Consider the following 15948-nt stretch of genomic DNA (forward strand, 5'->3'; position numbering starts at 1 on the left):
CTAAACCGGCCCTGCAAGAGATGATTTGCATCCCTGGCTCATTCAGGGTGAAATTCACCCCTGTTCAGAGGGGCAGGATAAGGCCTGTGTACCACTAAACTCACACTTACATTCTCAAATAGACCTTAATTGGGATTCGGCTGTTGCAGAGATCTTGTACTAAGGCTTAGAGGTTAAAAAAAAAGTCAATCTAGGTACTTAACTGGCCCTTCATGGCTGTTGTATCTGAGCACCTCACAATCATTAATGGACTTTATTCCCACAATATCTCTGGGAAGCAGGGAAGTATTTTACTGGTGGTGAACTGAGGAAACTAAGTGACTAGATCACACAGAAAGTCTCTGGCTGAACTGGGAATTGAACTGAGGTCTCAAGTCCCAGTACGTGCCCTAGCTACCGACTATCCTTACTACCCCTTTCATGCAAAGAGACTTCTGAAAATCAATATAGTTTGCTGTTGCACTAAATTGCACCTAGTGGAATGGATTTTCAGAAACGTTTCCAGAAGATGGGATGTTCCCAGAACTTCCCTAATAGACTCTTCCTCCCTTCTCTGCAAGTTGCCAGACACTGACTTTTCACACTTAAAGCTAAAAGCATTGGTAAACTGAATGAACAATAAATGCTTGTAGACCCTACAACATTTTTTATAAACAGTGTTCTCTTTATTTGCAGAATAATATATTTCCTATCCACAGTAAAAGAAAGGTGACAGAGGTGCAGTAAATGATTTACTTTATTACACCTTTTATTCAGACTGACTTAGAACAATTATTGGATTGGCTGTTAACTTCCCACAACAAACAGTAAAGATAATGGAATGATAAATTAAAAATATAGGCCACAAAGAGAGAGAGCGAGAGAGATGTGTAATAAAATAAAATGTTAATACATCAAAATATAAAATTACATACAAATCAAGTAATGACTGATAGCTTAAGACTTCAGTGTTTTTATTATAGTGGTTGTATACTTTTTTTAATTAAAAACTAACAATGCTTTGAATACATGAAACATGAAAGCCGCGACGTTTTAAATCAAAATGAAATTTCTTCAAAAACTCATACAGCTAGAATGCACAGCTAGACAAAAGAACAGAATCTGAGGATTAACTGTCCCTACTTGAAGGCTGAGAGTCATTGTGAGAAAAGTGCTGTGACTTGAACCGCTGCAAAGCAGTTCCATTTGGTTCTTGCTGTGCTTTGTGATTTATAAATAGTCAGTGTGGGCCATGTTTGGCTCACACATGCTGCACAGTCAACAATGACAAAGCTCTGCCTTCTCCCCATGGTGGTACTCATGTGAGTAACTGCTAACCAAAGTGAGCATGATGTTCACACTCTGGGCCTGTGTGCGTTGTTATATATGCAGGGTGAACTCATCTTGGATTAGTAAAACCATGAATTGTCATTTCTGGCAGTTGGTGAGCCTTGGCTCTGTTAGATGTTAGCCCACATTTAGGCCCAACAGCATTATAACTTGGTAATCATGCCAGTTTTATGGCCATATTCTACCATCAGTTTTCTCCCAGAATTGTCACTAACTTAAAGGAGGGTAGGCTGAATTTCATCACTGTGCAGAATAAGCTCTCTCCCCGCCTCCCATTAAGTGGGATTTAAGTGGTACATAGGCTGTAAACTGGCCCTATGCATAAGGGTGAATTTCACCCTGTTAGCAAAACAATAGCAGCATACAGTCTGCACTTGGTCTGCCTATGGCTAGTAACTAAGGCAGGGGTCGGCAGCCTTTCAGAAGTGCTGTGCCGAGTCTTCATTTATTCACTCTAATTTAAGGTTTTGCGTGCCAGTAATACGTTTTAATGTTTTTAGAAGGTCTCTTTCTATAAGTCTATAATATATAATTAAACTATTGTTGTATGTAAAGTAAATAAGGATTTTAAAATGTTTAAGAAGCTTCATTTAAAATTAAATTAAAATGCAGAGCCCCCCGGACCGGTGGCCAGGACCCGGGCAGCGTGAGTGCCACTGAAAATCAACTCGTGTGCCGACTTCGGCACGCATGCCATAGGTTGCCTATCCCTGAACTAAGGCTTTGTTCATCCACTTCTATGGGTGTTTGCAGAAAGTGCAGTGGAGAGGCAATGTGCAGGAACTCTCCAAGATAGCTTGGAGAGGGTGAGCAGGTAGGTTGAAGGAAGAGAAACAGAAGCAGCAGCAGGAGCCCTCCATTGGAGGCTGTGGATGAGTAAGGGAAAGGCTGCAAGGGGAGAAAGGAGAACAGAAGCCCATGCAAGGCACTGACCCAGGACTCTTCATCACAACACGGATTCTGATCTAAAGATAAAAGCCAACCATGTTTTGAATTACAGGGCTGTAATCCATCCTGAAGATCTGATGACTACACAAACCACTGGAACTTGACTCTCATGGTTTGTCAGTTTTACCTCCCTGGATGAAATTATAACTCTGGTATAAATCTCAGCTGCCTGGAGCGTTTTACATATATATTTAACATTTTGAGGTAGAAATTTTAACTCTAGTCTTTAAGTACACAAAGAAGAATGAGCACAGTTTTGAAGGTCTATCTGGCTAGTAGTCCAGGGATTAATGTCTGAGAAACCACATGCTTTATTTGTAAACCCAGCAACTCTAATGGCACAAATGTAAATTATTATTTTTAAAAAGTCCATTTTTCAAAAATGTACAATCAACTGTTGTGAATAATTGGCTTGAAAATTAAAGATTGGATTACATTGAATTGAGTTTTTAAGGAGCTGTTTTATTTATTTATTTTTAATTTCCCCCCTCATAGTCTCTGCAGCAAATAGCAGAAATAGGATTCCAAATGAAAATGTGATAACCTCAATTTATTTTAGCATCCAAGTAAGAATGTTTTGATTTATGAGTACACAATTTACTAATTGTTTGAATACTGCACCCTTGTAAATCACCAATATTTAGCTGGTTTTGGTTCCATTCCTTTTATTTTTTCCTGTAGCAAATAGAGTTTAAACAGATACTATAACTTTATCAAACATACGTATGTATATACACATCCAAAAACCTTTCATTTTTATGACAATATAGGGCAGGTTAAAGAAGTAAGCATAGTATTAAGAAAAAATACTTAATGTTCATACATTATTCAAATATAAAGACCACAAATCAGCAGGTTATCACTTTAAATATTCGGAGCTTTTAGTATTAATATGCATTTGCTATAAAATGTAAATGAAAATGGTTGAAAAGCTATTGTTCTCGTCTGATGTTAATTTTCTCTGCTTTGTTGAATGCCACTGGGTAAATGTAGCCCTAATTTAAGTTAGAAGAATTTGGTTATTTTGAATTCTATCCTAGTGGTCTTACATTTTGTAGGAATCTGAAAATAACTTGGGTGTAAGAAAGATGTTACAAAGACAAAAAATTACTTATTCCCTCAGCTGTCTCTCAGCAATACTGAAGAATACTGCCTTTAACATGACATGCTGAAGGAGAAAAAGACTGAAGAATGCACAAGTAAGGAAGTTGTTTGTAACAAGTTAGAAAAATCTCACTCTGACATTAAAGGAGACTCTGCTGAATCACTGGAAATGTATCAGTTTGTAATCGACACAATTACAGGAGCTCCTCTGCTCTGAAAGCTAGTTTCCAGTCTGTGCCTGAACATGGGAAGCTGTGTAGAACACTTCTGTTGATAAACCTCCAGGCTCCATTTCTCCATAATTGATTTAGTTGTTGTTAGTTATGCAGGGAGAGAAAAGATCCTCAAGGCTTGGTAAGACAGTATTCAGTTACTAAAAGCAACCCTTTGTGAATTACCATTAAAACACCAGACCCCCCTCAATATTATTCCTTTACGTCTTGTTTTCCTGGACACCAGCTGTCACAGAGGAAGTCTCCAGCCTCATCTTCTCCTGCCTCCTTATCCGGCTGGAGCTGCATCAGCATGGCCTGCAGAGTTTCCTTCACCATCTGGATCTCCCTCTGTAGCGACTGTACATGCTTTATTAAGGAATAAACCTAAAGGTGATTGGCAGCCCCTTTTCTCTCTCCAAGTTATGAAATAAATTGTTGTTCTGCTGTTCACAACAGATGGTCATTGCTATCTAATTGTGGCTTCAAGTTCTTCCAAACTGTTTGGATTAAATATTCATATTTCACATTAATTAATTAACTAATTAATTAATTAATTATTTAGGATTTCCAGTAACTTTGAAGTCCTCAAATGGCATTACTTAGCGGTTCTCTTATAAGGGTTAGAAAAGAACTTGATTGGTTGTAGAGTTTGTTTGGGGTTTTTTTGGGGGGGGAGGGGGAGAGGGGAGAGGAAGGTGTAGATCAATATAGAGGTTGTCTATTCTGATGCCCAAAGACACTATTGCAGTCAATCTCCAATTGGAATAACCTGAAATCTCAGCACAGTTATTAATGGATATCAAAAGAGCTCCTGCTATTAATGTGGCAACCCCTGAGCTCCTGAACAGTAATTCTCACTAATATAAGACCAAGTACTATCTTTGGATTCACATGCATTGTGCTGCCTGAACTCAATGGGAGCCACACACTTGCACATGAGTCCTCCCCAGAACTTTATACATAGGAAATGGGATAATTTTCAAGTAATTCTCTCTTCTTTGAAGGGATAAGTCCACAGAGCCTCAGTATGGGTCATCACTAAGGCTAAGATTTTGTCATGGTTATTTTTAGTAGAAGTCATGGGCAATAAACAAAGATTCACAGATGCCGTGGCCTGTCTGTGACTTTTGCTGCTGCAGCTCCATGGTTTCCCCCTGCCGCCACGGTGGCTGGGAGCTGTGGGGTTCCCCCTCTTCTCATGGAAGCTGCAGGGGGCCCCCCTCCACCCATGGTGGCTGGGAGCTACAGGGTGACCATATTTCCCAAAGAGAAAATGGGACACCCCCAGCCGCTCGCCTGAGGAGTGTTTCCCCCCACTGCCCGTGAGGCTGTCACCCATTGCTAGAACCCTGAGGAGGGCCCCCTCAGGAGTCTGTCACCTTATGCTGGAACCTTGCCAGGACCTGTGTGACATAAACATAGCCTTAGTCATCACAGGTTTGTAGCCAGAGGGGGCAGAACTTGCTCCACCTTCCAAAGACTCCCTCAGTTACAAGATGCTTCCAAAGCTAAGCCCTCTGGGTTGTGAAACAAAAAGGGAGTGTCTCATCCTGCATCAGTACCTTGCAAAAAAATACTTGACAAGAAACATGAACAAGAAGAAAGATTTTAACTTCTGCAGAGAACTTTAACCACAAGTTTGACAGATTTCTCTTAATGGATTTCCAGGGGAAGGCTGGCTCTGTGGACCTATCCCTTTCAAGAAGGGAACATTTTCAGGTAAGCAACCACAAATTCTCCCATTCTCTCTCCAGGCAAGGTCCACAAATCCTCAATGTAGGATTTTCTGAACAGTGACAAAATTCCTAGGGAGGGAACAAAATGTCACTCATAGAAAGGATTCTCTTACTCTAAGGAATCACTACACCATGCAGGCCCTACCTGCCTAAGGTTGCATCAGCTGAAGACTGAGTATCTGTGTTGTAAAACTTAGAAAATGTATGCAGGAATGACCAAACTGCAGTTTTAGATTGCCTGCGAAGGGGCCTGCACTTTCTCAACCCATGATGCCACCTCCACTTGTACTGAGTGAGCTCTTGTTTCCACTGGAGGATTGAGACCTTTTGCTCTATACACACCAGTGTATACACTGTGAGATTGATGATCTAGATGCTTTAGCTCCTCTTTACCTTGGATGAAATAAGACCAGGAAGGCTGGTCTTAAGCTCTCAGTTCTTTTCAGATATGCCTTTAAGGCTTGCTTGCATCCAACAAATACCATAGTTTCTCCTTTGGGTGAGAAGGATGTGGACAAAAGGAAAGCAATGAAAAATGCTTAATGGTGCTCATTATGCTCAATGAAAAATAAAATTTACTTTTGGAATAAAGGTGGGAGCCATTCACAAAACCACTTTATCTTTATGGAAGATGCAGAAGGATGGATCAGTTGATAGAGCTCCCAACTCGGACACCCTTCTGGGCAAGCTGGTAGGGATGAAAAAGGTTAATTTGATAGCCAGGTAGTGCAATGAAACTGATTTAATAAGTTCAAAGTGCACCTGCACTAAGGCATTGAGCACAATGTTCAGATCCCAAGGTAGTGCTCTCTGCACCTTAGAAGGACCCAATAGCTGACCTGCTCTAATGTAGCGACACACGTTGTTATGGTGGAACACAGAAGACCTTCTAGATGCACTCAAAATTGTCGACAGTGCAGAAATGTGTACTTTTAAGGCATTAGCCTGCAACCTGACATAAAAACTGCCATGTAAAAATTCCAGAACATAAGACATTTTGGTTAAATGATGCTGAATAAGTCTCCTACTGTGTGTATTTAGCCAAATCCTTGAATAAGACCTGTTTTTTTTTTTTTTTTTTACTTTCTCCTAGATGCCAACAGAGTTTTGACAAGACCAGCAAACCTTTCATTTTAGAAACTTCCTTTCAAATGCCAAGCTGCTAGATTTGACTTGCTTGGATCTTGGTGAAGAACTGGTTCCTGAGATAACAAATCTGGTCTTGGATTCAGGAAAAATGGTAACTCCCACTGACATGTCCACCAGGTCAGGAAACCAAAGCCTTCCAGGCCAATGAGGAGCCACTAAGATCACACCCATTTCCTCCTTTCTAATCATCTGTATTACCCTGGTGGCAATGGGCACTAGGGGAAAGGCATGTATGCCCAGGGCTTCTGGTTCTCTTCTCCTGGCAAAGTATTGGAAAGCCTTCCAGAACTGGAATTTTGAAAATTTTGGTATTCAATTGGAAGGATTTGTTGTGAAGACTCCATTATGCCTAACTGATTTTCCTTCTGCTCAGCCAGTCAACATTTTTATTGCTGGTGCCCTTGATGTGCAAGGTGTTGATAGACAGCAGATGGGCCTTCACTGACTGCATCAATGATGCTGCTGCTTTCTGTAGATCCCTTAACCTCATACTGCCCAAAGGCTTACATATGCCATTACTGATAGACTGTCCATTATTATAAGGATATGACTGTTCAGCAATGCTGAGGTCAGACGTTGAAGAGAGTACTTTATTACCACCAGTGCTAGAAAATTTATGCTTTTCTTTTGTTTCGTTTGAAAAAAGGACCATGTTCCTTAAGTCACACACTTCTAGGAGAATACTCCTCATCCTTCCAGACTTGCATCTGTTATGACAGACCTGTCTGGTTCTGCCATGTTCATCTCTCCCTGGAACCTCTCCAGACTCATCCAGCAATCCAGGGAATTCAGAACAAGTGACAAAATGGTCACTTTCTGAGATGGAAAAATCAGAGAACAAGGGAATCAACAGCAGGAAGCCCTGGAGAGTCTTCATATGCATACTTGCTCAGAGCACTATCCCTATGCAGGACACGATCACCCCTAGAACACTCAGAGTGCTGACTGATGTCCTTGGGCATCTCCTCAGGAGGGTAATTGCTGATCTAATCTTGTCCTATCTTTCAGCTGACAGAAACATTTTGTGGGCCTCTACATCTAGATAAACTAGGCACTGAGATGGCTGAAAATGAACCTTTTTGGAATGTACTATAAATCCATGCTGTTGCAACATATGAATTGTGGTCCAAGTTACTCAAGTGGACTCCTCCTTGGATGGGGCTCTTATTTAAATGTCACCCAGGAAAGGGTACATCTGTATCTACTACTGCCTGTGAACAGCCACCAAAATGAGTAATTTTGTGATGATAGTCTGAAAAGCAGCAATTTGTATTGAAAATGATTGGCCTCATGAGTAAGTTGCAAAACTCCCCTGTGCCCCGATGAACTGGCACATGAAGGTAGACCTCCCTCAAGTCGACTGATACCTTATATCAGAGGCACTGCATTTAGCCGTATGGAGTGGAAATCCATCAACTTCTTGATATAAGGTAATCATCCTGGCAGATCACTCCCACTATTGACTTCAAAGTGTCCATCTTGAACCTGGGCCTCCTTATGAACTTGTTCAGGCGCTTTTAATCCAACACAGCTCTGTCCTCCCCAGATCTCTTGGGTACCAGAAATAAGAATGAATATTGGCAGGAGAACATCACTGCCTCGGTGGCTCTCTTTGTCACAATGATTCGCAAAAGAGGATCTATAGCCTTTGGTATATTCTGCCATTTTGAGGGATTTGAGAGTAGTGGAGAAGGGAGAAAATTATTTGGAATCTTCTGATGCGCTTTTTTGGAACAACATCCGGGGCTCATCTGTCTAATGTTGAGAGGCAATTGGTCCTTGAATTTTAATAGCTACCCCACCCCCAGTTGTTGCTTACTGGACCCACCTGACCACAGTCAGGAGTTGTTCTAGTGTTGGAATTTGCACTATGGGAAGAGTGCTCTCGCCTCTTCCCGGCCTTAAACTTGTTCCATCTGACTTTGTGTAGCCTTACCTTCTGTATTTAGGGGATTAGCCATGAAAAGGATACGTAAGCCTGTAATAGAGCTGGCTATTCCTTTTTCTGCATTTGTAATCAGGAAGTCCTGAAGGTCTTTTTGATTTAGCTGAGGACTCTGTCATGACTTTATCTAATGGCTCCCCGAATTGTTAAGCTGCTAACATGGTTTTGGCCTAGCCCTGAACTCCTTAGTAAGCTAGGAAGAGCTACATAACAGCTGCATGACGCAGCCCTTTGTCTCAATGGCTCCTGTGTGGTACATGCACACTGCAAAAAAACGAACAAAACAAACCCCCTGGCAGAGAGTTTGAGCATGGGTCAACTGACTCAGATTCACAGAGCTCATTCTCCAGGGCTAACAATAGCAGTGTAGATGTTCCCACTCGGCTTGGTGTCAGGGCTCTGAGATCCTCCTCCTTTGCCAGGTTTCAGAGCCTGGGCTTCAGTTCAACTGAGAATGTCTACACTGCTATTTTTAGCCCTGTAGCACGGGCCCAAGTCAGTTGACCCCAGGCTTTAAGACTCTCTGCCATGGCGTGGTTTGTTGTGTTTTTTCTCCCAGTGTAGACATAAGTAGCTATGCCTGGCTCACTAAGGTTAACAGCTGCATAGGGCGGGTCTTTGTCTGACTGCATTTGTTAATGAGCCAGACAGCACTGAAGCCGAGGGTGAACAAGGCAGGATTCCAAAAGGGTTACCACTCCTTGTTAAAGCAGGCAGAGTTAGTCAGTCAGACATAAGTGGTGAGCCAAGAGGCCCCTTACCGCCTGCTTGTTCCTCCATGTCTGCGCTGCTCTCCCTCTCAGTCCTCTACAGCCGGCTGTATGAGGCATGGACGACCCATAATGAGCAGAGTTGTGTTAGTCTAGCAGATGTGGCATGGCTGACCTGCCCTATGATCAGGGTTTGGTTAGTTTGGAAGTTGTGGGATGGTTGATCACAGCATAAGCAGTGCCTGGTTAGTCCAGGGAGTTTTGGGCCCCCTTTTCTGCCAGTGTCTCTGTTCCTCTGATTGCATGTGAAGTGTTCAGCCATAGAGGCCTGCCCAGACACGTTACACTGGAATCTAATATTTTATTATGCTTATTCTTTCTATGTGCGAAAAAAACAGCTTTTAGCTCTGGAGCCTTCTGGTGATGAGTCAGAGGAACTGCCATCTCAGGAAGAACAACAAGCCAATTGTCTAATTTTCTTGGACCATTTCTTGACCTCTTTTCCCCCTTCTTAATTCAGTAATCTTCCTGCACAGGTCAGATTGCAGTATCAGAGCCCAAAAACGCGAACACAGATTCAACAGATAATAGAGAAGAGCAAATCTTAATTTACAACAGTAAAGCATCATAGGGTATTCGTGAGACCCTGAGTTCTAAACGAGAAAAGACTGGAGCTGGAACAAAAACCTTACTTTTTTCAAAACTTAATACACAGAAAGGAAATGCTATACTGCTTTTGGCCTTCTTAGAGCTCATCCATTATGAAATGTTGTTTTACCCAAGTACAATGTCAATGCAATGTCAAAACAAAAAGGCACCCTTAGGTTATGCGACTGTAAAAAGCAAGCTCTCTCTCTCTCTCTTTTGAAAATATGACTATAGAGAATCATGGGAAAGTTATGCAAATCACTCCTATGGCAGGCACGAACACCAGTTTGAAAAGCCTTTTGGCAGCTTTTGATTCTATTATAGCTTCCTCAAAACTTCATCTTTTATGTAATTTATATTCATTTACTGTGATGTTTCACTCTTTACACTTTATCATGGGGGGAAAAACATTTTTTTTTTAGTAGAGGGTACATTTCTCTTAATTTTTGGGCAGCTTTATTAATCTAATCTATGACTTCATATAAATTACATAGAAATGCATATTATTATTGTTCTTTTCCTATCCAGTGATCTCAAAGCACTTTACAAGCACTAGTGAATTAAGCCTCACACCACCTTTGTGAGGCAGGGAAATATTGTTATTGTGTAATAAGTGGTCTCAGACCCAGGGCAGCATTAGAGGATAGCAAGCAGGCTAATTGCCCAGGGCCCCATGCTGTAGGGGGCCCTGTGTGGTGGGGGTTTGTGCTTCAGCTTCAGAAACGTTGCAGAAATCCAATGTGTGAGCAGGTAAGGGAGGCAGAGTGGGGGACCCACTCCTTCGTTTCTGCCCTGGGCCAACAGCGAGTCTAATGCCAGCCCTGCAGATTGAATACCAAGATGTAATTTAATCAAAAGTTCTGCTGAAATCAGAACTGGTAAAAGCATAGCTCCTGCAGTTTATGAACACCAAGAAACCCCTGAGATTTAATTACCTTTGATATGCAGCCTGGAACAACATGCTGTTATTTGTAATATGCTAAATGATTACAAAAGGTTTTTCGGTAGAAAAAAATGGAAGCAAAAATTATATGCTTCACTACCACTGAATATTATATCGATGAGGCAGGAAGGAAGGAAGAAAGAAAGAAAAGAAAAAATATGAAGAAAAGCAGCTGTGTGCTGGAGGAGCAAGAGATATGACTGGTTTATGCTTGAAATAAATTCTAGTAGTCTCAGGAATGTCACCACATTCACAATATGACAAACCAAAGGACACCAGTAATTGTAAAGTTAAGGCTGAAATACTGTGGCAAAGGGACATATATTGCTTTCAAGCAGTATGTAGAACCACTATTGGTAACAAATGGAGTTCAGCATGAGGGTCACACTCATTGCATGTCTCTGACAGGATGCAGGGCTACTACTAGTTTGCTGCTAGAAAATGAGATTAGCCCAATTAAGCTTCTTCCTCCCCTGGCACAAAGTGCTCAAGGGCAGAAGAAGAGCTGGATGCTACAAGCCAGAGACCCCAGGGAGGAAGACAGGAAACTCATCTGAAGAAGTGAGGTTCTTACCCACGAAAGCTTATGCTCCCAATGCTTCTGTTAGGCCTGGTCTACACTAGGCGTTTATGTCGAAGTTAGCGCCGTTACATCGAATTAACCCTGCACCCGTCCACACCGCGAAGGTATTTAGTTCGACATAGAGGTCTCTTTAATTCGACTTCTGTACTCCTCCCCGACGAGGGGAGTAGCGCTAAATTCGACATGGCCATGTCGAATTAGGCTAGGTGTGGATGGAAATCGACGCTAATAGCTCCGGGAGCTATCCCACAGTGCACCACTCTGTTGACGCTCTGGACAGCAGTACGAGCTCGGATGCTGAACACAGGAAAAGCCCCGGGAAAATTTGAATTTGAATTCCTTTTCCTGTCTGGCCAGTTTGAATCTCATTTCCTGTCTGGACATCGTGGCGAGCTCAGCAGCACTGGCAACGATGCAGAGCTCTCCAGCAGTGATGGCCGTGCAATCTCAGAATAGAAAGAGGGCCCCAGCATGGACTGATCGGGAAGTCTTGGATCTCATCGCTGTGTGGGGCGATGAGTCCGTGCTTTCCGAGCTGCGATCCAAAAGACGGAATGCAAAGATCTACGAGAAGATCTCTAAAGACATGGCAGAGAGAGGATACAACCGGGATGTAACGCAGTGCCGCGTGAAAATCAAGGAGCTGAGACAAGGCTACCAGAAGACCAAAGAGGCAAACGGACGCTCCGGATCCCATCCCCAGACATCCCGTTTCTACGAGGCACTGCATTCCATCCTCGGTGCGGCCGCCACCACTACCCCACCAGTGACCGTGGACTCTGAGGATGGGATAGTGTCCACGGCTGGATCCTCGGACATGTTAGCGGACGGGGAAGATGAGGAAGGAGATGAGGAGGACGAGGCAGTCGACAGCGCTCACAACGCTGATTTCCCCGACAGCCAGGATCTCTTCATCACCCTTACAGAGATCCCCTACCAACCCTCCCCAGCCGTTACCCCGGACACAGAATCTGGGGAAGGATCAGCCAGTAAGTGTTGTAAAAATCTAAACATTTATTTGTAACAGAACAGGAATATTAACAATTTAAAAAATGGGTTTCTCATGATTAGTTTGATTAGCTTAACGGTTCAGTCATGGGCAGTGCAACTATTGAAAAAAAATCTAGCAATGTCCGGTTTTGCATGATTGTCCTGCCCAAGCCGCTCTACTGGTTAGTCACTGCTACAGCAGCTACAGTAAAATGCGGTCTATATGTCCGGGGATGGAGCAGAAATCCTCCTGTGACATCTCGAGGAAGCTCTCCTGGAGGTAATTGGAAATCCGCTGCATTAGGTTCTTGGGGAGAGCGGCCTTATTGGGTCCTCCGTAGTAGGACACGTTGCCACGCCACGAGACAAGCAAGTACTCTGGAATCATTGCTCTGCACAGCATGGCGGCATACGGCCCTGGTCTTTGGAGGCTTTCCCGGAGCATTCGCTCTTTCTCGCTGTCAGAGATCCTCATGAGGGTGATGTCGCTCATGATGACCTGCTTTGAATGAGGTAGGGGAATGTTAGTGTTGGGACTGCTTTGCCGTTCCTTTACAGAACTGTAACCGCTGGTTTGCAGCCACGCGGTGGAGGCGGGAGAGGGGCAGCCGAAAGGGATCGTTCCCGGGGACAGCCGCGAGGGTGTGGGACAGGAGCAGACTTCCTGCTTGCCGAATTGCTGGCAGCAGGGACCGACATTGATTTCAATGTGAAATGAGGCCATTGCTAATATTAAAGTTTTAAGCTGCCACAAGTCTACGGCTTACCATGTCTGCCTGCAACAGAAATTCCGTTCTCCTGAGAGGCTTCTCAAATGTGCTGTAGAAGACCCCAGGCACTGAATGCGAAGGCCGAGAATTCGACCTTGTGCTGAGTGCGCATGTGATAGGTGCTGTGCATGGCCTTGTTCACAGAGAAAGACTATGTTCTTTGTTCACAACTACATTTATCTTTCTGAGGAATTCACTCCCTTTTTCCCATTCCCACAGCCCCATCTGCGACTGTCTCACAACCTAGCCTGTCATCACACTCCCAGAGGCTAGCGCGGATTAGGCATAAGAAGAAGAGAACACGGGAGGACATGTTCTCGGAGCTTATAGCCTGCTCCAGAGCCCAGGCAGCACAGCAGACCCAGTGGCGGGAGAACTTGACCCGAATGCACCAAGCCAACATGGATCGGGAGGAGAGGTGGCGTCAGGAAGACCAGCAGGCGACTCAAACCCTGCTTGGACTAATGAGGGAGCAAACGGACACGCTCCGGCGCCTTGTGGATGTTCTGCAGGAACGGAGGCAGGAGGACAGAGCCCCGCTGCAGTCCATCTCTAACCGTCCTCCCCCGCCACCAAGTCCCATACTCCCCTCACCCAAAGTGCACAGAAGGAGAGGCGGCAGAGTCCCTGCTAACTCTCACTCCACCCCTGCAGAGAGCTCGAGCAGCAGAAGGCTCTCATTCCCCAAAATTTGACAAGTTCTTTCCTTCCCGCCTGACACAAGCCCCCGTCCAAGTTTCACTTTCCCAGTTCCATGTTTGGTTGATAATAAAAAATACGTTTCTGTTAACTACTGTTTCCATCATGTTCTTTTGGAGGAAGGGGGGATAGGGGGTTGGTAATTCGACAGGACAGTCACCTTTGGCAGGGTATATAGTCGGGGGCAGGCACAGCAGCAGGGCACATACATAGTGCAGTGATGCAGTGACTAGTTACCCTGGTTAGTCTGGGAGGTTGTTTTCATGTTATGTGGTGGGGGGTGGGTTGCTCTGTGACTTTGTGGCAGGGGAGGGCAGTTACAGATCTTAAGCGGCGGTCCTTAGGCAGGATCACAGAGCCACACAGCAGGGGATCTGTAACCGTCCTCCCCCTGCCACAAAGTCACATAGACCCCCCCATACACACAGTCCCTATCAGGAGGGGTGACAGGCTCCGTTGAAACAACCATCCCACCGCAGCGGAGCCTGTCAATCCTTGAGTTTAGAAGCTGCATTCGCGCCACTACAGTACACCCGCTCCGCACCACAGTCTGCGTCCCAGTTTTAAAAAATTCCCGCAAATACAGTATTAAAGAAAACGGTGTGCTTTAACAAAGTAGAACTATTTTTATTTTGAAACGTGTGTTGGAAGTGGGGTGAAGGGGGTATGTAACTGGATAGGATAGTCAACATTAACTGGGTAAAGAAACGGGGGCAGGTTTAGCTTCTCAATACACAAACTTTAAAGTCACAGGTTACCCTGCTCACTCAGGAACTTTGCTTTCAAAGCCTTCCGGATGCACAGCGCTTCCCGCTGGTCTCTTCTAATCGCCCGGCTGTCTGGCTGTGAGTAATCAGCAGCCAGGCTATTTTCCTCAACCTCCCACCCCGCCATAAAGGTCTCCCCCTTGCTCTCACAGAGATTGTGGAGCACACAGCAAGCTGCAATAACAATGGGGATATTGGTTTCGCTGAGATCACAGCGAGTCAGTAAGCTTCTCCATCTCCCCTTGAGACGGCCAAAAGCACACTCCACCACCATTCTGCACTTGCTCAGCCGGTAGTTGAAGAGTTCTTTTTCAGTGTCCAGGGCGCCAGTATAGGGCTTCATGAGCCAGGGCATTAGCGGGTAGGCTGGGTCCCCGAGGATGACTATAGGCATCTCCACATCCCCAAGAGTTATTTTGTGGTCCGGGAAGTAAATACCTTGCTGCAGCCGTCTAAACAGACCAGAGTTCCTGAAAACACGAGCGTCATGAACCTTGCCCGGCCATCCCACGTAGATGTTGGTAAAACGTCCCCTGTGGTCCACCAGTGCTTGCAGCACCATGGAAAAGTAGCCCTTTCTGTTAATGTACTGGCTGGCCTGGTGTTCCGGTGCCAGGATAGGGATGTGAGTTCCATCTATGGCCCCACCGCAGTTTGGGAATCCCATCGCTGCGAAGCCATCTATGATCGCCTCCACGTTTCCCAGGGTCACTACCTTTGGCAGCAGTACATCAACGATTGCCTTGGCTACTTGCATCACAACAACCCCCACGGTAGATTTGCCCACCCCAAACTGGTTCGCGACTGACCGGTAGCTGTTTGGCGTTGCAAGCTTCCACAGGGCTATGGCCACTCGCTTCTGGACAGTCAGGGCTGCTCGCATCCGGGTGTCATTGCGCTTCAGGGCAGGGGACAGCAACTCACAAAGTTCCAGGAAAGTTCCCTTCCGCATGCGAAAGTTTCGCAGCCACTGGGATTCATCCCAGACCTGCAGCACTATGCGGTCCCACCACTCAGTGCTTGTTTCCCGTGCCCAGAATCTCCTTTCCACGGCATCAACATGACCCATTGCCACCGTGATGTTCTCGGCGCTGGGTCCCCTGCTTTCTGAGAGGTCTGTGCTACTCTCAGACTTCAGGCCATCACCGCGTTGACGTAGCCTCCTCGCCTGACTTTTCTGCATCTGCCTCAGGGAAAGGTGTATGATAAGTTGCGAGGCGTTGAGAGCGGCCACAACTGCAGTGATGGTTGCAGCAGGCTCCATGCTCGCAGTGCTGTGGCGTCCGCGCTGTCACTGACTAGAAAAGTGCGCGAACTGATTTCCCGCCGGCGCTTTCAGGGAGGGAGGGCGGGAGTGATGGACGGATGACGACAGTTACCCAAAAGCACCCTGGACACATTTTTTTTACCCA

General features: G+C 44.9%; 1 protein-coding gene across 1 annotated transcript in view; it reads right to left on the reverse strand.

The window, feature by feature from the left end:
* Nucleotides 1-654: 654 nt before the first annotated feature.
* Nucleotides 655-15948, reverse strand: part of DISC1 (DISC1 scaffold protein) — a 357611-nt gene continuing 342317 nt past the window's right edge. Inside the window, 2 exon segments of the mRNA XM_054024187.1 lie at nucleotides 655-3856; nucleotides 3858-3954. Of these exon segments, the coding sequence (XP_053880162.1) occupies nucleotides 3815-3856; nucleotides 3858-3954 (139 nt within the window). The 3' untranslated portion in view covers nucleotides 655-3814.

Source organism: Malaclemys terrapin, chromosome 3 (assembly GCF_027887155.1).
Source record: "Malaclemys terrapin pileata isolate rMalTer1 chromosome 3, rMalTer1.hap1, whole genome shotgun sequence".
NCBI classification, from domain to species: domain Eukaryota; kingdom Metazoa; phylum Chordata; order Testudines; family Emydidae; genus Malaclemys; species Malaclemys terrapin.